Raw genomic sequence first — 22,647 nt, 5'->3', positions numbered from 1 at the left:
AATGCATAGTAGGGAAATGTCACAGTTTGATCCATTTTCCCATTTTAATTTTAATGTGTTGCTTCAAACCATATTAACAAATTTCATATTGTCTTGTGAGCAGCTTGAAACTGCATGGTGATTAGAATACTGTACTAAACTAAAATTTAAAGAGACAACTAGTTTTTAGTTTTACTTTTTTCTATATCTAATTAAACAAGCACAGATTTCAGCAATGATAATAACTGTGTGTTGCATAAATTACATACCTTGAACTAGAATTAGTTGATCTTATGCTTTGGATGTTTGGCCTCATTGTATCAAGGTTGGTGTCTCTTTAAATCACACATTTTCATTACAAAATTTCCTTTTTTGCATTTTCCAAATGACAGTAGTTCCCTGAGCAGAAGACGGGCAAATAAATTTGTACCTTGTCTAAGGAATGTGTACCTTGCTTGCATTTTGACACATTAGTTGAAATATTAAAAACAATAATGATTACAAAATAATTTCCCATTACTACTAGGGATGATTATATTCTGATCTTATTTGGGTACAAGTTGTTTGCCTTTTTTCATTAGGAATCCCTTAAGGTACTGTAGATCAACCCAACTGTAGGTTGTAAGAATGTCATAATGCTTATCTTGCTTTGCTGCATGCTTACCATTTTATTTATATTTTTTGTATAGAGAACATTACCTGCTTTTGTTATAAAATATTTTTGTGGAAATGCTCATCATTTGTATAAATGCTGTATAAGCTTATTCTTTTCATGCTCTTTCACTGTTTAAGAAAATATAAAAATTGAACGTTCAGAGTTACATGAATTATAGTTTTTGTTATTGTTTAGAAAGGAAAGCACTTATTATTTTAAAAGATAACCACATGAAACAGGCCACAGAGAACTTAATGGGAGACAGAGAGTCAAGTCTACATGCAAATCCTAATGCGTTCTCAATTCTATGGCTAGCATTAAGCCTCATAACATTCTCAGAATTTATTATGTCACTAAAATGCAAAATTATTATTTCAGAATAAAAATAAGGGCATGTTTTTGCAAACATTTTCATAACAGAATTTTTGTTAATTTGTGCTGGGTGGACAGTATGGGGGAATGCTAAGATGTATCTTAATCAAGATGTATTCAGACAACTGTTCCAGTTCAGCTCCTGCAAGCTCCTGCTCCCTAACTAAAATCCCAATCGAAGGAAAAGAATCTTCAAAAATAATGGGTGATATCTAGTGTTGCATGAATAGATTTCCACTTGCTCAATGGCACTTCCCCTCCCTTTCCTCCAACTGCACCCCTCACCTAAAAAATCTAATCCAGAGAATTGAGACAAACCCTGAAGCAGATTTTGTTAGCAAGGAGAGGAAGTCCCATTGTGTAATGCAAAGTCTTTTGCTCAATTGGGTGGACATCATTAGATTTCTCCCTTCTGTATATTATCTAGCCAGCATTGACAATATCGTTCAAATCAGACTACATCTCAGCAGTATGGATATCCTATCTGCATTGAAATAGAAATCAAGAAACCAATATAGCATTTTCTTGATTTTCTACAAATGTAAACACTCTTAGTCGGTTATAACTTCCTAAAATTATTGCTACATTTAAAGGTATATCTAAATGAATTAGCATTGTTTTGAGTAAATACGAAATGGCATGGCCCTGACAAGGTGGCCAGTCTTTCTTTGCAAAGAGTGTGGGCCACAGCTCAGCACTATGGAGAAAGTTCCTGCTTCCATCAAAACGAAGCAAATGGCAAATGACATGTGAGAATAATAATCATAGATCACCAGATGATAGCCTCAGTCTTAAATACCTCCGTTCTGTCATCTCCCCATTCTATTGGTTAGTTTTTTCCAGGAATTGTAAGCTATTCCAAATCTAGGAGATGAATTTGTTTTATAAAGATTGAAATAAAAAAGGCTGAGTGAATGCCATATTACCTTTAAGTACAGTGCAGAGTTGAAGTAGTAAGTTGGTTGCTATATACTTGCATGTAGAAGACTTCTGTAAACTGAATGTAAAATGCCTTAACAGGTCAATTACTGTAATGTGAACAGGTCTGTAGTGTACACAACTTTATTTCATGGTCTTTCTACATATACTAATCAAAATCTGAAGTAGTCTTTCATGAATTCATATTGCATATAAAAATGTTAGGATATCTGTTGCTCCACACATGCACATCTACAGCATATACATAACAAAAGTAAACAATTTTGCATATTTTTACATATGTAATGTAGTGCTAAACAGATTATACATACAAAATAAATTTCATCACATTTATCATTTTGGGCCTTAAGGCTACAAATTAGAATGCCATGAAGTTACCTATACTGTAATAGTAAAACCGATACAGTGGAAGTCTAAAAGTTACATTTGCTTTTAAGGATAACTGTATTATGAAAGAAGTAGATTGACTAATTTATAATGTCTCTTTACAGATAAAACTGTGGTATGACAAGGTTGGTCACCAGTTGATAGTCACAATATTGGGTGCAAAGGATCTTCCTTCAAGGGAAGATGGGAGGCCGAGGAATCCCTATGTTAAGATTTACTTTCTTCCTGACAGAAGGTAGGATGAAAAAAAAGGCTTAACTACTTTAAATTAAATTTCTGTGAAAAAATAGTAATGTTTGGTAACTAGTATTGATCATAATATCTCAGTTACTGTATTTTTGTGAGAGAAGAAATCCCAGACAAGGAGCACACCTGATCAAATATCTGAGGAAGTTGTAAGGGTTAGCTTCTTTGCAGGGAAAAAAAATGATGGTCTTATTAATGATGGTCAATAAATTTTGAAACTTTTAAGCAGGAAAAGATAAATAATATCACACAGAATGATGCGCCTATTCAGATTACCATTGTTTATCTAAGTCATAATAACTATGCTTTTCTCAGACATTTGAGAAAGGAATGTTGACTGTGGTGGTAGCTTGCAGTAATCCTGGTTAACCCAATAAACAATCTTATATATTTCCATAACCCTTAATGAGAATTTGTGAGTGGATGTTGAGAGTTACAGAGATATTTTACAGGGTCTTTAGTGGCAGAAAAATATGATGCACACTGCCCTCCTAGTGCAGTTAGAAATGTGAGTGGCAGAATGAATGCAAGTGGCCTACTGCTTGTTTTTCTTCAGCAAGCACAAGACCATGTCTACTATCTGACCTTGAAGTCATCGAAGAAGTTTGAGCAGATGGCATGCTTGACGATCTTTGTTATGGGTCCAGAGCTGAAGCAGTGGGGAGAAAGTGGAGTCCCTTTGGCCTTGAACCCGCTGCAAGAGTCGGAACACTTTGGATTTGGCAGTGCTTTTAGCTAAAGCCCAAGAGAAACTTGATCAAGAGAAATAAATTGTGGCAGGAGGGGGAGAGATGCCAAATCTTAGTAATTCCCTATTTATATAACCATCAGTTGATCAACCTCTTTATTATGGTCAGTGATCAGTAAAAAAATAACTTTGTATAACTGCATTAACTGTAGTAGGGATTAATCTAACCAGCCCTGCCACTGAAAGCCCTGTGTAAGAACTTCTGCTTGTTCAGTAGGGTTTTCCCCACCTGTCTTCTCCCCACATGCCCTGAAATTGTATCTGGAGAGAGTCAGAATGACCCCTTGAACAGCATGCAGTGTGGGAGGAGAGGGAGAATCATTCTAGTGGCTAAGCAGAGATGTTTGTGCAAATGGAAAAATGGAAGAGCACAGTGTCACTTAGATGTTTTCCTGCTTTGCTTTGCTTTGCATGTGATTTCAGTTTTTTAGAACTATCCATATTTCTCGGAACATGCAATTTTCAACCAACTATGAATTCTTATAACTATCCAAATTAGGCATTTTAAACATGAGACAAAATTATGACATTTTGTTTTTGAATCTTGTGGTAATTTTGATACTAGTTTGCAGTAGGCTGTCAGTGTTCATATAACCCCCCTCCAAAATATATTTTAAAAGTGGGCCAGTTAAAAGGCACTGCTATATCTTTATCAGAAAGCATTTTTTCCAAGCAATTTACCATCTGTAGGTGTATCATATACGTATACTATGTATGTATAGAACAGTGTTTCCCAACCTTTTTTGGGCAAAGGCACACTTGTTTCATGAAAAAAATCTCGAGGCACACCACCATTAGAAAATGTTTAAAAAATTAACTCTGTGCCTATATTGACTATATATACAGTGGTGCCCCGCAAGACGAATGCCTCGCAAGACTGAAAACCCGCAAGACGAAAGGGTTTTCCGTTTTTTGAGGCACTTCGCAAGATGAATTTCCCTATGGGCTTGCTTCGCAAGAAGAAAGCCTATAGGGAAATCTCCAGGGACCTCTTTTAAATGCTGGCGGTGGGGAGCAAAGCCTTCCCCCCCCCTCCGGCCTTCAGAAGAGGTCCAGGAAGGCCGGCGGGGGCCGAAAGGCTTTGCTCCCCACCGCCAGCATTTTAAAAGCAGTCCGGGATAGCAGGGAAGCGCTTCCAGCTATCCTGGACGGCTTTTGAAGGCAGGCGGGGGGAGCAAAGACTTTTGTTCCCCCGCCCGCCTTCAGAAGAGGTCCAGGACCTCTTCTGAAGGCTGGCGGGGGGTGAAAGTCTTTGCTCCCCCCTGCCTGCCTTCCCGGGAGAGCGGAGAAACGCAGCGTGTTTCTCCGCTGTCCCGGACAGCTTTTGAAGGCAGGCAGAGGGGAGCAAAGACTTTCGCCCCCCGCCCGCCTTCAGAAGAGGTCCAGGACCTCTTCTGAAGGCTGGCGGGGGGCAAAAGTCTTTGCTCCCCCTGCCTGCCTTCCCGGGAGAGCGTAGAAACGCAGCACGTTTCTCCTCTGTCCCGGACGGCTTTTGAAGGGGGGGAGCAAAGACTTTCCGCTCTCCCGGGAAGGCAGGCACGGGGGAGCAAAGACCTTTGCCCCCCGCCCGCCTTCAGAAGAGGCCCTGGACCTCTTCTGAAGGCGGGCGGGGGGCGAAAGTCTTTGCTCCCCTCTGCCTGCCTTCAAAAGCTGTCCGGGACAGCGGAGAAACACGCTGCGTTTCTCCGCTCTCCCGGGAAGGCAGGCAGGGGGGAGCAAAGAGGTCCTGGACCTCTTCTGAAGGCGGGCGGGGGGCAAAAGTCTAATTCTAATTTCAATGAGTGTGCCCTCCCACGGCACACCAGGCAACGTCTCGCGGCACACTAGTGTGCCGCGGAACACCGGTTGGGAAACACTGGTATAGAAGAAATGCAGTTTGTTTATTATTAATTATTAAGACAGTGCAAGAATGTACATACTTTGAAATTATAGTGCTGCATGTTTCCTTTTTATAATTTTCACAGTTGTTGCTTTTCTTTTAAGGCAAATAGTGTAGATGTTTTCCTTTAATTACTCTGGGTGTTTCCTTTCAAGTTCAAAAGTAAAAGTAGCTTGTTCTATTGAATTTGTTTTCTTCTAACAGTGAAGCAGTCTCTCCCCTGCCTCCCCCACCCCCGGAAGAATAAGCTTAGTAGGCAAAAATAAATCTCTTTTATATGGAAAAATAACCTGCTAGAAATAAAGTGCAAATAAACAACTCAAGCATTTAATTAGGTGAGGCTGTGAAGTTCTGACTAAACAAATTATACAGTAGAAACTTGTCCAATATAACCTAGTTCAATTCTCCAAAGTAAACAAATCTTTAGTGTCTAAAATAAAGTCATTAAGGCTACATTAAAAAATCCACATATTCCAAAGGAGTTTAGTGATAATAAGAGAGCTACTCTGAAGTAAGTTGTTTGATTCTGTCATTGGGTAAGATCCAGAGAGCCAGTTCTTTTATCAACTTAGATTAAGTTGTGCCAGTGATAATAAACCTTGTCTTGAGCTGCTGTTTTAAAAATAAACCTAGCAGAAGTTTATACATAGGTGTATTAGCAATTTCAGTAGGGAAGAACCATGTTCATCTCTTACAATAATACTAAAGGAGTGTTCTGTGGCTCCTTAAAGACTAACTGCATTTTATTTGGACTTACGCATGAAAGTTTACTCTGCAATAATGTTGTAAGCCACTTTGGGCACAGTTCTGTGGAAAATTAGCCTACAAATAAAGAGATAAAGATGAGCATGTTCATTGTGTAAACAACTAGACCAAGGATTGGATCCAAAGGACTGCACACTAGTTTTGCATACCTGGATTTCTCCAGTGGATTTTGCACTGGATTTCTCAAAAAGCACTCCCAAGTGCCAAATGGCAAACCATTTTTGGAACTGGAATGTTAATTGTTTCTAGTATGTCACCTGAGTCTGCTGCTTCAAAAAACAAGTAAAATAATGTCATTAGATATGTGTAAAAAAGCTATTTGGATACTGGCCTGTGCCTGAAATATGAAGCTAACACTAGAATCCTATGCAGTATTAAATTAACAGCACAGTCATATACAGTCCTGCACACTAGGGCAGCCAATGTGCTGCCCTCCAAATATTACTGGACTCAACTTCCATCACCTTTGACCATTGGCTATGCTGTTTGGACATACTGGGATTTGGAATCTGAAAACATCTGGAGGGCTACCCTGCACACTGGGTTGCATTAAGTGTTAGTCATACTCAGAGTAGTCCCAATGAAATTAATAGGCATGACTAACATAGGTACCAGTACATTAATTTCAGTGGATTTACTCTCATTTATTTGGCTAGAACCCACTAACTGGGGGTAAGCCCCATTGAACACTCAAAGGATTTCAGCCTAAAAGCATTACTTCAGACAATATAAGGAACATGCCTACATAAAGAAAGTACTGGGGCCTTGTGAGCATTCATTTGTATTTGCTGTATATATTTGCAAAGAAGTTTCTGAAGGCAAGTCTCAAGCAAGCCTTTGTAATCTTCTTCTGGCAGCCATTTGTTTTATAAATCACATATTCAATGGAATAGCAACACTTAATCTATACTTCTCAATTACAGTGATAAGAACAAAAGAAGAACAAAAACAGTAAAGAAAACATTGGAGCCCAAATGGAACCAAACATTCATTTATTCTCCAGTTCATCGGAGAGAATTTCGAGAACGAATGTTGGAAATTACTCTTTGGGACCAAGCACGTGTTCGTGAGGAAGAAAGTGAATTTTTAGGAGAGGTATTCAAAGCATTTTAAGTAGACTATTAAGAGTTGTTGAGGGGGGGAATCAAAAATATATTTAATGTAATTTTTTTGGGCAGAGTAACCCTGTGGGTTTGTTGACATAAACAGCCACTGAGATTTCTTCTCCTGTTCTGCATTTCTGTGAACTTCTGCTCTGTTCTGTGGTCCTGTGTTATGTTGTCATGGGTAGTTTTATATTATTTAATGTAAAATGTACTTGTTTTTAATTATGATTGCAGGGTCCAGGTTGGTTTGTATGGGGAGGGACGGTTCTTGAGGTATTGCGTTCTTGAGCCATTTAAGGCTTTATAGGTCAAAACCAGCATTTTGAATTGGGCCCCAAAACTAATTGGCAGCCAGTGCAGTCAGGCCAGGATTGGCGTAATATGCTCAAACCATCATGCCCCAGTGAGCAATCTGGCTGCCAAATTCTACACCAGCTGAAGTTCCCAAGCCATCTACAGAGTCAGCTCTACATATAATGCATTGCAGTAATCTAACCAGAAACTCAATTTACTTTCTAAGCCAGAGAATAATTTATTGAGAATATAGTGCTCAATTTGTAATTAAGTTCAGTTTTTGAGCTAGATAAATACAATTTTTGGCAACATCAGTAATCTTCATCTAGTTGGGGTAATTTGAGGATAGGTTGCACTTTTAGTCACATTTACTCTTTCTAACCTAAACACATTTTTACTGCATTGTTCCTCGTATTGATTTCTAATACAGAGATTTGTTATGAAACTAAAGTGGCCATTAAATTTTCACGATATGCTGGAAATATGTGACTACAACGTAATGTAGACTTTATGAAACATTTATGGTGCAAGTGGTGCTTTGCACTGTGACATGTTTTATTCTCTTTTTAGATTCTAATTGAATTAGAAACAGCACTGCTGGATGATGAGCCTCATTGGTACAAACTTCAGACACATGATGTCTCCTCATTGCCACTTCCCCACCCTTCACCGTATTTGCCACGCCGACAGCTTCATGGAGAGAGTCCCACGCGAAGGTTGCAAAGTAGGTTTTCTGTTCTATTAAAGGCATATTCATTTCTATGTGGAATACAATGAAAAAACAGCATCTGTAAATATTGATCTTTTGTTGATTTCAGTATTTTTACTGAACTTTATTGATGGAGTGTCATACTTATATTAAGAAACATCATGCTTGCCTCCCCTGGTTTCTTTTCCTTCTCATAGCCATACAATCATGTATGAAAAATGTTGATATAATGCATTTCGTATATCATTCATTAGCCTTTGCAACAGCTAATACGCACTTCATAATGGTGATTATATATAATTTGAGGATTCATGCACAAACATCTGCAGGAGAATAGAATGCTTCAAATCATGATATGCTGAAATTTGATTACTAAACAGACAGTTAATCTACCTCTAATGCAACTTTCCTAAATGAGACTTCTGCTTCTATATGTGATTTCCTCACACACAAATTGAGCAGAATGAGGAGGTGAAATCCTCAAGTGATACAGTGAATTATACTACCTCAGACTGCAGGGGTATGAGTCACATTTTTGAATCTGCCCCCATATAAACAAAGTTCTATGCAAAAATTACTCTTGACTGTTTACAAGTCCCCCCCCCCTTTTTTACATGGGGACCAATAAAATGTGCCCGTCACCTGCATATTTGATATGTTCTATTCTACCATCTCAGGACTTTACAGTTCATTGACTACATCATTCTGTTGCATGTGTAGAAAAGGCCAAAAAAACCCTAAAAAACAACAAGAAAACTTGCAACTTCAAGGAGTTCAGTACAAAACTAACCTGAGACAGATTATACTTCACCTCCCAAAGCCTGATGAACAGGGCACATATTCCTCCTAAAAGTATAATTTTGAGATGAGATGCACCTCAGTGGATAGGTAGTTTCAAAATGTTGGAATCGCTAAAGTATTAGACATGGTATTGAGATGGAACCCCATGTTACAAGGCAGCAGCAACAAAATAGCAGTTGCTTGCAACAAACTGGGGAGGGTTTCATATGAAATCACAGAATTGTAGAGTTGGAAGGGATGTTGCATGTAAGTTTCCTCGAAACATCTAGCTGACCACTGTTGGAAACAGAATGCTAAACTAGCTAGATCTTTGGCCAAAGCAAAAGAATGATATACATTATTTCTTCTTCATATGTCCACATATTTTTTCTCTTATATGAAATTGGTGTTTTGGGCATGTTTTGTTAATTTGCATGTTTGAATGGTTTCTGCGCAGGTTTATGACTATAATTTGTATTGTAATGCACGGATAAGTTATTTGAGGCTGCAATCCTATGCACACTTATTTGGGAGGAAATCACATTGAATTTGGGGAACTTTTGAGAAAACATGCACAGCATATACATAGGATTTGAACAGTAAATCAGAAAGAATGTTAAAGGGCTGTTAAAGTTAAAACAAAACTGTGAAGATAGGTAGGATGAATAGGGAAAGGGGAAGCCCCCTCTCTGCTCATGGTCAAAGAAGCAGAGACAGATGTCCACAGATTTTAATGAACTATGTCAGCTGGGGAATGGAGTCTGAAATCAACATATCTAAAGGCTTTGCAACCTTTCTGTTCTTTTAAGGGTCCTATTCCTGTGACAGCTATATGACTCCCAGAAAGTAACAGGGGGAGCTTATTGCAAATAAAATTCATGTGGGACAGCCCTGTTAGAAAACTTCAGTTGCTTTAAATAGATTGCTGGTTGGGACTAGGCCTATGGAAAACATTACCAGCATTTCTGTAGGCTGCTGCATTGATTTTCAGCTCATTTCTAAGAATGATTCAAGGTGTTGGACTTCAACTTCAAAGTGCTAGATGTCTTGAGATTGAGTACCTTGAGGCCTGCCTGCTCCAGTATAAACTTTCAAAACAACAAGGGCCTTCTTAGGTTCCTCCTGCCTTCAGAGATAAGGCAGGTATTGATTGGAAGTAGAGTCCTTTCAGTTGTAGGATCCCAACTTTGTCACGTCCTCTCCAGGGGGACTTGCCCAGGACTGATCTTGATGTGTTTTTGGTGTCATAAGAGCAGAACCGTAGCTAGGTGATCTTGCGCCCCTGGCAGAAACGCCCAGATTGTGCCCCCTAGCCACAGACAAATTAGCTCTTCTTTCCACCTCTCCTGCAACCCCCCCCATTCAATTCACCCCCTATTTAAAACCATTTCTTATGAGGCAATAATCAATATTTATATTTATAGACATATTTTGTAGCTGATTTTGCACCACTGCCCCCCCATCGCCTGTGCTCCTGGCGGGGGCCCACCTCACCACCCCCTAGCTACGGTCCTCCATAAGAGGCATAAGTCTCTTAAACTGTCATCATTGTGGTTTTCCACTATGAGGAATTTTGTGGCTGTCCTAACCCTGACCCTGCTTGGTGATGTAGCTTGAGGATAGGATTACATTGTTCGTTAGAATATGTTGAAAATAATATCATAATAGTTGCCGGAATAGCATTTGTGGTTCAGTTTGCAGGAACTATTGTAGTCTGGTTTGTATGGATTTAAAAAACAAACTCACTCTTAGGCTGCAGTTCTAAATACACTTAATGCAGTGTAAGCCTCATTGAACACAGTGAGATTTCAATCTAAGAAAAACATGCATAGGATTGTAGTGTAAAGATTTAACTAGCTGTTCCACATAAAACTGTTATCCAAAACTAAGTTGCCAGATGATACACATGCCTGTTGCATGTCAAGTCCTCGTGTATTTGTTTCTGATATCACTTCATTTTAACATTTTTTCCAGATAAAGGCATTTATTCATATAATTCAGGTAAATTATGAGCATGGTGTGTATTGCTTGCTTCATATACACCATTTATTTTGTTGATAAAATGCTTCTGCTGCTTGTTGTGCACCAGTTCAACTGCTGTGGGTTTCTTATTCTGCTTTTCAGAGATAGGCCCTTGCCCTTGCGTTATTTCTAATTTTAGTTGCTTAGTATTATAAGCATTTGCTGAAAAAAACCAATGTTTTTCTGGACTGTTTATTTGTTTTGTCGCCATGTGAAGGTGTATATAATAATATTAGTAGATTTGTTGAATCTGGTATACAGTTTGTGAAGTGAGACAGCCATCAGTGATATTCAACTATGTTTTACTTAGAGCAGACCTGCTGAAATTAATGGACCCAACTTACTGATATCCATTAATTTCAATGGGTCTACTCTGAGCAAAATCTGGTTGAATGCCATCCCATATTAAAAGGTTTTGACAATGAAGTGCTGAAGTAAAAGCGAAAAAATAACTTCAGTATTTTGGAATTCACAAGAAACGTGATATTGTATTATATTGGTTAGAACAAAACTGGAATACCATAACCAGGTTTAATTCACATAATTGACAAAGGTAATGCATCCATGGTTCCTGTTAAAAATACCACCACCACCACAACAAAAGGCTGACCCTACCAAGAGAAATAAGGTGGGATGAGCAGGCTGCTAAGCGATGGGAGTACAGAGCATTTCTCTATTTTTCTCAGCTTCATTTGTTTCTTGCCCACTGAAGGGTGAGAGAGAGAAGGGTTTGTCCCCTAGAATATCTTCCTTCACAAATCCTCATGGTAAGCAAAACTTACTGCATAAGTTGTCATAAGGCAAATAGTACAAAAATGAAACAGGTTGAATCTTGTACAGCAGCTGGTATCATTAATTTTTAGCAATATTCTTTCATAAACAGCCCAGATCCTTTGCATAAAAGTTGATTCATGACTGGTTAATCAGTATTTTTCTTCTAAAAATCACTATTCTCATTTTTTATTTGGCACTGTCAATGTCAAAAATACAATTGTGGCAGTCCACTCACACAACAGCTAATCTGTTCATCAGAACCTTGTTAGCATAGCACAAGAGCCAATTCTAATGGGTTTTTGATGCTTGCAAATCATGTTGTGCAAACACTATTCTTCTTCTTCTTAGTGAGAGATAAGTTGGTGTGCTACTGCTTGCACAATGATGTCAACTTTCAAGCTTGTGCTAACATTATGTTGGATCTTACCCTTTTCCTTTACAGCTAGGTTTTCCGTTTACATTTAGTGGATCTTAATTCTACTTTTAAAAATAGTTGTCGTCTTTTCCAACTCTGTGCCATGTGCACACTTTATGTGCAAACTCTCCGTTAATGCAACTCATTAACAATGTTGAACAACAATAAGGCCCAGCAACAATACTTCTGAGACTTGAGTTTATATGGTTTCTCAATTGCACCATCCATTCATAGTATTTCAGTGTTCAATTTCTACAAGCTGATACCAGTAATTTGATACCACTAATTTGATGCCAAGATCTTTCAGTCAGTGTTCTCTAGCTCAAACTTTGAGGTAAAACCAATCCAAAAGTCTTGTTAATGACAGACTATATTGCATTTACTACTTTTATCTTTAGTCACAGAAGAAAATCAAATTGTTTTGATTTTGTTTGCTTTTGCTAGCCATTAATTTTCTTTTCTTTTTAGGGGCTTACAAAAGGGTTGCTTTAAAATTAGTACAAATAACTAGAATGCTGGTTCTGTAGTCTGTCTTCCTTTTGTGCTTTGAGAAATTATAAGTAGGATGTTCGTTCTTCAGATATTTTAGCTCTTGTTTCTGCTCTATGAATGCTTAAGTATTTCTTATTCTTAATGTGGATCCTATAGCATGTTGTATAATTCATCAGCTGAGTTACATACCAATCCAAATGCAGCACGTTCAGTTCATGAATTCAGCCTCAGAATATCAATCATATAAAATTGGTTGCCCGTTCTTTGTGTTTTCCATTTCCAATAGCTTTTATGTTATACCCAAAGTATTGAGCTCTATTTGTACACTGAATACAGAACAGTTGTGCTGTCAAAACAAAGGCAAGGTATTTAAGTGGAAGGACGTGTTTATTGAGGTCATGTTGTGTTTCAGTGTACAGTGAATAACAGTACCCTTGCTCCTTGCAAAAATGGAAGAAGCAGAGGAGCTTATTCTGTGCTACCTGTTGCTTAATTTCACTACATTTAGAAAATACACAACAGCTGAGGGAGATAAACTTCTCTACTGTATATGAAATATACAAGTTCAATATCATCAGTTTGACTATCTTTACTAGCTTGTTCAGCTCTATGATTTAGTCCTTTCATATCTTATTTGTATACTCATTGAGGGCTAAAGTGACCCCTCCTGTCCAATAGGATTATTTTATTGTTGACAAATAGGTTAAATGTGGTTGTAAACTGTTGAACAATATCTGCCTGCTGTTGTGTAAGAAACCGAGAAGTGGGTAAGCATATTTAAAATTAAATCAGAGTCTCAATTTTTTCTTACGTGACCTACTGTTAATGTCTAATAATAGACTTTGGGCCAGCTTTTGCTGATGAAGCTCTAGTTATTTTGGTAAGTATTGTGATCACTCCGTTAACATATAAAATACTGCTTTTCTCTGCTTTTCACAGCTATAATTTGTTTTATAGGAGACAAAAGCATACATGGAAAGCTATTGAGCCTTGTTAACAATGATCAGCAAGCCTTAATAAATGTAGTACTCATTTAATAGAACGGCTATAATTAATCCTATGATCCTCTCTTTCTTTTGGCAGGGTCCAAACGAATAAGTGATAGTGAAGTCTCAGACTATGATTGCGATGATGGAATAGGAGTAGTGTCAGGTAACAAATTTATAAGATTTTAACACTGAAAAAGTTTATATTTATAATTTGTCATATAAGTTGATTGACTTACTCTTTCATTGTTGTGTTTTAATTAAAAACCTTCCTGCTTGTTTAGACATGCCATGAGGTAACTTGGCATGCCAGTGGGATCTGGAATCCCAACAGAAGTGTTGAACAGGCAGAAATGTTAATTCCTTCTAAGGAGTGTAGGTATTATATGGTATGTTTTACTTCAAGCTGCTTTTTCTGTCCCCTCCCCCTCCTCTACTCTTCTGGCGTGTAAATAGTTTAACACTTTGAAATATAGGAAGGCACAACTCTGCTATCTTATGCAGGAGCCCCAACAGCAAGTACAGCTACAAACTAAATATGCTATCCACAGTGGTTGTAGGCAGCTCATCATAACTGCTGTCATCCCCTATTGGGATTTTGTTACTTCACTTTTCCCAGAGCTTTGTTAAGTACATCATAGAGAGATATGGTTATTTGGCAAAAGAACATTTTATTGTTAGCAGTTCCTTTAGAGCATATTTAGTAAGCAGATGTTACATCCATTCTGGATTTTAGTAGCATGTTTAAAGCAGATCAGTTTATAGGACCTAGGCACACTGCACAAATGGTCTCTAAATCATCATGTTAAAAGAATGGGAAGTACCTATTCATCGTTCCTTTTTGTCATAAAACAGAGTGCTAGTTCCAGAATCAGTCTCAAATTGGGTTCATGTAGTACAGTGACCATATCTGCAATTCATTCTCACTAACAGTAGCATATTGTCATGAAATAGGAAACTGGACAGCTTTTACCCTGTTAGTGTCAAATAGCTGTGCCATATTTTGATATGTATTATCATCCATAAGGAGGAAATGTGTGTATGACATTCAATCCAGAAGATGACAGCTCAGAAGAAAATACTCATGAAAGCTTAGAGGTGAGAGCTCTTCTAGGAAATAGTTTAGGATGTTTAGGATGAGGGATTTTACACAGTACTGATTGGCATGTGTTAATTTTTTTATACTTTATTTGTTTGAAAAACCCATCTAGTTTGTACCCATCTAGTTTGTATTTCTTAGCAAATATTACATAAAGAAATATTCTGTCAGTGCAAACCACATTCAATTCAATAGTCTTTGTGCCAGGAGAGCAATTTGAAGATAAAAGTGTTTTTTTGTAGAGATGCTGACAAACATTTGTTTCCTCGTTATTCCTTCTTTCTGTGCTGGAATTTCTCAGCTTGCTTCTAGACCTCTGGAATCTAAATAGCCTTCTGTAGATGGGTGGGTAGTCTGCCATGCCCTCACCAGATGACTCCTCCTCCAAGAATGATCTGGCAAAATATTTGGAGCCCCCAGATACCTAGGAATAGCCCAGAACAGCAATTGAGGACGAGCCAGGACTCTCAAGGGAAACTGGCAAGAATCCCTCTCTACAGAGAGGGACCTCAGCATCTGAAGGAGAGACAGAACAAGCCCTGGGAATGGCGGAGCTTCAAGAGGCAGACTGACACCCTCACAGTCAGGAATGTTTTGTTGCAGAAGGGGACTCCTAGTGAGTAAAGGACTATTCAGGAGCAGCCCTCCTCATGAGGAGGACTCTTTGCAGAAACCTCTAAGAGGCTGCAGCTGAGCCCAGGGTGCGGTTCTGACAACTCTGGCTTTGAAGCCTCCATGCAAGGCTGGTAGAGCTGCTGGAACAATAGCTTGTTGACAGCACTGTGTCTTGTACTTGATCTTCTGTTTACCTTGACCTCTGACTGCCACTCAGCTTGCCTCATTCCTGATTAGAACCACTGTGCATCTGGAATTGGACATTGGTGTTGTCTGTGCTCATTATAGCCTTGGTTATCTGAAAGGTTCCCTGCAACCTAAAACCTGTATAGGGCAGGGCACAGTCTCCCTTTCCCCAGTCCTATTTGTTTGGGGGTGGTTTTTTTGGGGGGGGTGTTGGGAAGGGGGTGACTTTTCATGGGGACCATGCCATGGGGTGAAGTGAGATAAATACCCCTTCTCACTATAGTCCCAATTATTGTTGGGATTCCTCAAGGGAGTAATTTAGGGGGTGGGGAGATTTAAAGGCCTATACTATGTGAAAAGGGGAGGTTTAAAAGTGATGGATTGACTTCTAGAGTGGTGGCACATGCCATAAGGCAAGGGTAGGCAATATTGTGTTCTCCAAATGTTGTTGGAGACTCCAGCTCCCTTATTTGTGATCATTGGCCATGATCATTGATCATTCCCCATAGAGCATGTCCTTGGGGATTCTGCCATCTTCCATTCTGTGAATATGACCAAGCCAGCATAGACATCACTGAGACAGGAGTGTGAACATGCTGGGAATGTGGGATTGGGACAGCACATCTTTGTTTGGGGCTCTGTCCTGCAAATCATCTTGACGCAGCACACATGGAAGGAATTGAGGTGTTCTTCCTGGCAGGTTTAAGTTGTCCATGACTCACTTCAATAAAGCAGTATGCTCAACATGTAAGCCTTGTAGACCTTCATCTTGGTATTGGTTGTTAGCATCACATTCTCCCATACTCTTTTGGAGAGACGAGCCATTATCGTGGCTGCCTTGCCAATATGATTGTCCAGTTCAGTGTCGATGAAGAGGTTGCTGGTTATGGTGGAACCCATAACCAAAATTGTCTACCATCTCAAGCATATGATCACCAATGCTGATGCACAGAGGCCATGTGTTGATGAGACTCTGTAGTGCTTCCTTGGAGTGCCATAAATTAAACGTGAAAGAAGGAGGTGAACAAGATAATAATAGAGCTTTGAAATGTTTTCTTTCTTTCCTCCCCCCCCCATGTCTACTTTAAAATGTTGGAATATAGTTCAGGATGTTTTGCTATGCAGGAAACAATTGCTTCACCAGATTGCGCCTTATACAAGTGAGTGCTTGTCTGCTGGGCTATTTCCATGTTAATTCACCACTGCTGTGTCAGATCCTTACCCACCTCACATTAGAGTACCCAGATTTAGCAGAAGCATTTGGGGCCGAGACAGGTTTGCAGAATTACATTTGGCAGGGAGAGACAGTGCTTGACTTTTTGCCTGACTAATGCTTCTCTACTCCAAATCACTCTTCAAAGCTATATTTCCAGTTTGCAATCCCATGGCAGGAGAAGTGGCTTGAGTGAGGCAATATGGAACAGGGAAGCAGTATTTCCTGCTACTTTTCTGCTCCAAATTGCCCCCACCTAAAGCGCTTTTGTTTGTAATGTATCATTGGACTGGCAGTTTCCAAAATCAATTCTTAACAGCTACTGAGAACCTATAAATTTAGTAAGACTGCTGTAAATCTGTTCCTTCTGCTAAAGGTAATGGATATGGTTACTGCCCTGCAAATAATTTTGCTGATTCTTATGCCTTAGATGTATTAAGTTGCATTTTTACAGGCTGAAGCTCTCTTAAGGCTGTCTCATGGTTTTTCTGTCTTCCCTTGTCTCTGTAATAGCTCCCTGTATAATATAATCAGCACATTGAATGGGCATATTTTCAACCTCCCCCAGCCTTCCAGATTTTTAATTAAGATACTAAGTGTTAGCAGCGCTAATGGGCTCCCCCATGGAACGAGTGAAAATGCATTATGAGCATATTAGCTGTAACATACCACAAATTAGTATTTTCCAAGTGAGGGATCACTTTATTTTAAACCTGATAAATGAAAATTTGAATTCATACTTTACTGTAACCTCCATGAATTCCCCCCCCCCCCATATTTTTTATGTTGACTATTGAATGTTTAGTTTAATTGTCATAGTGGATACTGATGTACAGGAAATTAAATGATTCAAAATAAGTGAGACAATACCGTTTATTGGAACAATCTCTGTTGGCAAAGGCTGATGTATGGGGCTAGGAATATGTCATCTTGCCACCCATCTTAGCGGTAATTCTGTGATGTCATGGAATGTTCAGTGGCATTTCAACTGCAGAGTTAATTAAACTTTTAACAGTACAGTACAATGTTCATGAACAGCCCAGCTTTTATTTAAAAAGTGAAAGTTTGGTTGGGATTAAAACCACTCAGAATTATAGGGACAGGAAGAACTGTGTTTAAATATGCTGAGGACTGCAGAACTATATGGGGGAAGAGCAAGTGTAATAGGGAAATTATAGGACCAGTAGGCCTAAGTCATGGTTGCTAAGGAAGGGACAAAATATGCAAAGGGAGCTTGCGGAAAAGATAAAGAATGAGGAAAGGAGAAAATTATTTTAAAACTCAGACAGAACATAAGCACCAAAGCCACATGTTGTTGGCAAAAGTGGAGGAGATGCATATAGAAATTCCATTAGGGAATATTTTTGGGAGCCACTGTGGCTCAAGAAAACAGGACAAAAGTCAGCTGTGGGCTGAACAAGGTTTTGTTTGTTTGTTTGTTTGTTTGTTTGTTTTAAAGAAAAGTTTGACATGGAGTTGAAATGAGAGCCAATAAGAATGCCAGGCTATGGAAAATCTTTGAACATGGTGTAAAGAGCAGGACCCCTCAAATATTTGAATTGGGGCTTGGTCTGGAGTTAGGGATGAGGAGTGAGGTTGCCAAATTTGCTGACAGTACCAGATTATTCAGGGTAATAAAAACAAAAGGGGGTTATGAAAAGCTCCAAAAGAATATTTGCAAAGTTGGTGAATAGGCATTAAAAAAGCAAATGTAGTTCATTGAAAGTGTAAAGAGAAGCATATTTGGGCAAAAAATCCCAAAACATGGGGTTTGAGCTGGCAGTGACTGATGAGGAAAGAGACGGGATTATGGGGGATAGCACAATTGACACATCAACACAGTGAGCGGCAGCTGTGAAAAGGCGAGTTAGGGAGCAACGTATCAAAAGGTTTAAAAATAAAACTGCTAATATTGTTATGCCTTTATACGAGTCTATATTATGACCATACTTGTAAAACTGAGGTTGCTACATCTCAACAAGGATATTGTGGAGTTGGGAAAGGTGCAGAATCAAGGGGCTGGAGCAAGTCCTCTATAAGAAATGTTATTTTATTTCCTTGCTTATTTAAGGCATTTACACCCTACCCTTTAGCCAAAAAGTCTTCCAGAGTGGCCACTCTCAGATTTACAAACTAAAAAGCTATGACACACAAGGAGCAGGAATGGGAGGGAGGCTGGGAAAAGCAAGGTCAAGAACAAGTTCTTACAACTTTTGAGAGTTTTTAGTTTAGAAAAAACTAAAAGAAAAACTAAAAAGATTTTAGAGAGTTTTAGTTTAGTTTAGTTTAGTTTAGTTTAGTTTAGAAAAAGAGCAAGTAACGGCCATGGGGCAAACAAGTTGGATAGCGATAAGATTTTCTGCCTTTCTCAAAGTACTAGAATCCAGAGTTATACAATGAACCTGAATGATGGGGGATTCAGGACAGACAAAGGGAAATATTTATTCTTAAAGTACATAGTTAAACTATGTACTTTAAGAATAGTTAAACTATTTTCTACCACAGGATGTATTGACGGCCACTAACTTTGATGTCGTTAAAATGGTTTAGAGAAATTAATGAAGAATATCAATGGCTACTGGTTTTTCTGATAGTCCAGGAACAAAGGCAGCATACCTCTGAATATTTTCACTGGGGAACATTAGTAGGAGAGTGCTATTACCCTTGTCCTGCTTCGGGGCTCCCCATAGGTGCTTGGTAGGTCACTGTGTGAAACAGGGTGTTGAACTAGATGTCCCTTTGGCTTTCATTATGCCCTTATGAGTGTCTTTACTTTTGGCAGCACATGTGAAGCACTGTGAGCAATTTGAAAAGTGGTGTATAAATTCTACCTGTAATTATTTTTAAAAATTTGACAGCGTTATATATTACGACATCTTTTCTCCAGGGTGCAATTTTTCTGCCATCTGTACAAATCTAACAAAACAGAAAAAGTGAAATGTCACCATACCTGTACCGTTAGTTCAGCTCTCTCAACCTTCCCTCCCGCTCCCAGATTACCGACATAATGGGCGAGATCTTCAAAGCTCAACACTATCAGTGCCAGAACAAGTGATGTCATCCAATCACTGCTCTCGGTCAGGGTCCCCTCACCGTGGAGACAGTATAGGAAGGACAAGATCCTGGTCTCCCAGTGTCCCTCCTCTACAAAGGTAAATTATTATAATGATTTAGGCTTGGGTTTGTTGGTTGGTTTGAATATGACATGAAATTATGTAGATACTAAAATTATTCCTTTAAACTCAAGATAATGGGTGAGAGAAAATGAAAATTCAATTGCTTTTCTGTAGTAACACATACTTTTGCTTATAGTAATGGACTTATTAATAATTTACCTCTTGTTTTGTCACTTATCTTTGTAAATGACTAGTCATACAGTGTAATTCTTTCCATTCAGAGCAAGAATGATTGCTCCTTTATTTATATCTCTGCAATCCAAGCAAAACAAAACCAAAACCTCTCTGTGGTGTTTTTTCCTAAGAAAACACCCTTGCTAGCAACTGATGTAGTAACTATTGAGCTTTATACAGATTATGTATTGTACTAATTTGCCATCCTACGCTGCCTATAGGGGTTCATATCCCGATGAAACTGATGAAATAATATTTTCCCCCAACTGTTAGATATGGTATGACTTTTGCAATATTAGCATTAAAAATGCCACTTGAATTCTGTTCAGCAAAGAAAGGCCTTATGTTTATGTAAATATCTTCAGCTCATTGATGTAAAATATAGATTTAGGACAGTCTGTTCCAGCTTAGAGCAACGGTGTAGTTAGGAGTTTCATATTGATATTAGCCTCTATTATTTATCCATTTTTAAGCCTAGTTTTTTATGTTATGTATAAAATTATTGTAACTTTTTCTTGAAAGCTTATAGCAATATTTCATTTGGAAAAGAATAACTTGTGTTGGAATATTAATAACCTGTAGAACCACCGGTGGCTGGTTATCTTGATAGACTTCCTTACCTACCCTAGCATCCATTGTGCCTGTCATGGAATATTAGATATGGTTAAGGTGGAAGATTTCTGCTCATTGAACATACAAGCTAGAAAATAAGTTCTTTATTGAGGACCATGATCACAACCATTTTTTATTAGTATAAATCAATCTATCATAACATGGAAACCGATACTTTTCTCTCGCTCTACCTAACAATAAAAATAGCGAAAGATACAAATAGTCAGTTACTCATAATTTACTGAGACTTGTAATTATATATCAGCAACTGGAAGCTTGCAAAATCACATTCAACAGAATCACATTCAGTCACATTCAACAGAAAATAATGTTTGTATGTTAAAGAATTTATTCTTAATTCCCCGCAGATCATACTAGCAACACTAAATGTTAATAGACACAAGAAACTAGAGTGCAGTCTTAATTATTTATTAGACTTACTTATGCCCTTCTTTTGAATCAAATTCAGGTCCCAAACCACCTTAAAAAGGTATCACATAATTAGCAGAGTTTCCCAAACTTGTGTCTCTAGCTATTTTTGGACTACAATTCCCATCATCACTGACCATTGGACCTGCTAGCTAGGGTTGATGGGAGTTGAAGTCGAAAAACAGCTGGAGACCCAAGTTTGGGAAACCCTGAGAGATTTGTCTATGGGATGTAGATGGAAGAGTCTCTTCTGGGTATCTGAACTTATCTTCATTGTTCTAAGCAAAACCACCCCAAATTTTGTGTGAAACTTTCCCCCTAAAACTTTCTGTGATACAGCAGCTAAGTTAATATATGGAGAGACTTCTGTACCCTGCCTCTTTGACCATAGATTCCACAGCCACATTTAGTTAGATTAGGAAGTACAGTATCTGAATGAGTTATTTTTTCCTGTACATGGGCAAACTGGATGCTAGTGTTATGGGGGGTATCAGGAAAAAGTGACAAAGTATCCAAATTTACAGGACTGTTTCTGCTCAAGGCTTAAGCCGTTCTTAGTAATCAGCCATGATCTGAGGACACATAATGCAACCACCTTGTTATTGCTAAGCAAGTCTGGTCAGAGCTTTAGTGGGAGACTCCCACACCAAAAGGTAGCAGCAGACATGAGTTCCTTATTTGTGATCCATTGTGAACCTGGAAATTCCCCCTTCTGACAATGACATCTCAATGACTTAGTTGACTTAGTTTAGCTTTTCCTTATCTCTATTCCGAATGTCTTGGATGCCTACAGGGCTGTTTTTTTCATATGCTTCCTCAGTGTGTACCCTGAGTATTTAGAAATTGCTTCCTTAATTTGGGATGGCCGTGGTTACTGTTTAAACTGACAGGCATTTAATCACCTGTCATTGCTAAAGGAGAGAAAGATAATATGAAAAGCTGAGTGTTGTGTACTCCTCTTAAAAATATCCAGCATAAGGAAAACATCTAAATCATATTTTGTATAATTCAAATAAAATAATACACTTAGTACTGGTACAGATGCAACACTGGCACTTTTAATCATGGCTAAGCGATCAGAAGCCAGCCACAGGATTGCGCATTCCTTCCCTTCCTGCCTTAACCATGGTCAAGAAATGGACAATAACTAATAAGTCTCCAGGTTTTCAGGTTTAATAAGTGTTTGGTTGGCAAATGATGGTTATTTTGCATAAATACTTCCAATTTGCACACTTTTGTTTGAAATGGAATGTTAATTATGTAGATTTCACATTTTGTTTTTAGATGGCATTGGCTAAGTGACGTGCAGTAAAATTAAATATTGCAGTGAATTGTTTGTGGATCATGACAGAGGGGGTGAAAATATTCCTGGAGCAGATTTCCCACCTCTCCCCTACCTTGAGTCTGATTTTTTCTTCTTCAATTTTTTCCCCCTCAGTGAGAAGGCAGTACATGCCAGTTTTTATATAAGATGTATGCATAGGCAACCAATCCTATCCGCTTTGAACAGATTTTGTCAGAGTCAAGGATGTTAAAGGTTACAGCTAACATTTTCATTAACAGGGCTCATTTTAAAGAGAACTGCTCATTTCCGC

At 38.5% G+C, this 22,647-nt stretch overlaps 1 protein-coding gene across 24 annotated transcripts in view; it reads left to right on the top strand.

Moving 5' to 3' along the window:
• The window catches only part of RIMS2 (regulating synaptic membrane exocytosis 2), a 370,897-nt gene that overhangs the window by 201,543 nt on the left and 146,707 nt on the right, over nucleotides 1–22,647 (top strand). For 18 of the 24 annotated variants that reach the window (XM_081873931.1, XM_081873938.1, XM_081873935.1 and 15 more), the window contains 5 exons: nucleotides 2,437–2,567; nucleotides 6,894–7,065; nucleotides 7,941–8,094; nucleotides 13,646–13,714; nucleotides 19,657–19,813. In XM_081873931.1, coding sequence (XP_081730057.1) covers nucleotides 2,437–2,567; nucleotides 6,894–7,065; nucleotides 7,941–8,094; nucleotides 13,646–13,714; nucleotides 19,657–19,813 — 683 coding nt within the window. Of the gene's footprint in view, nucleotides 1–2,436; nucleotides 2,568–6,893; nucleotides 7,066–7,940; nucleotides 8,095–10,833; nucleotides 10,861–13,645; nucleotides 13,715–19,656; nucleotides 19,814–22,647 lie in introns of all 24 variants that reach the window. The other 6 variants (XM_081873920.1, XM_081873930.1, XM_081873932.1 and 3 more) reach the window with 1 other exon arrangement.

This window comes from Podarcis erhardii, assembly GCF_964252035.2.
Source record: "Podarcis erhardii genome assembly, chromosome: 8".
Taxonomy (NCBI): Eukaryota; Metazoa; Chordata; class Lepidosauria; order Squamata; family Lacertidae; genus Podarcis; species Podarcis erhardii.
Note: the sequence above shows the minus strand (reverse complement) of the source record. Positions and strands in the feature narration are given on the sequence as shown.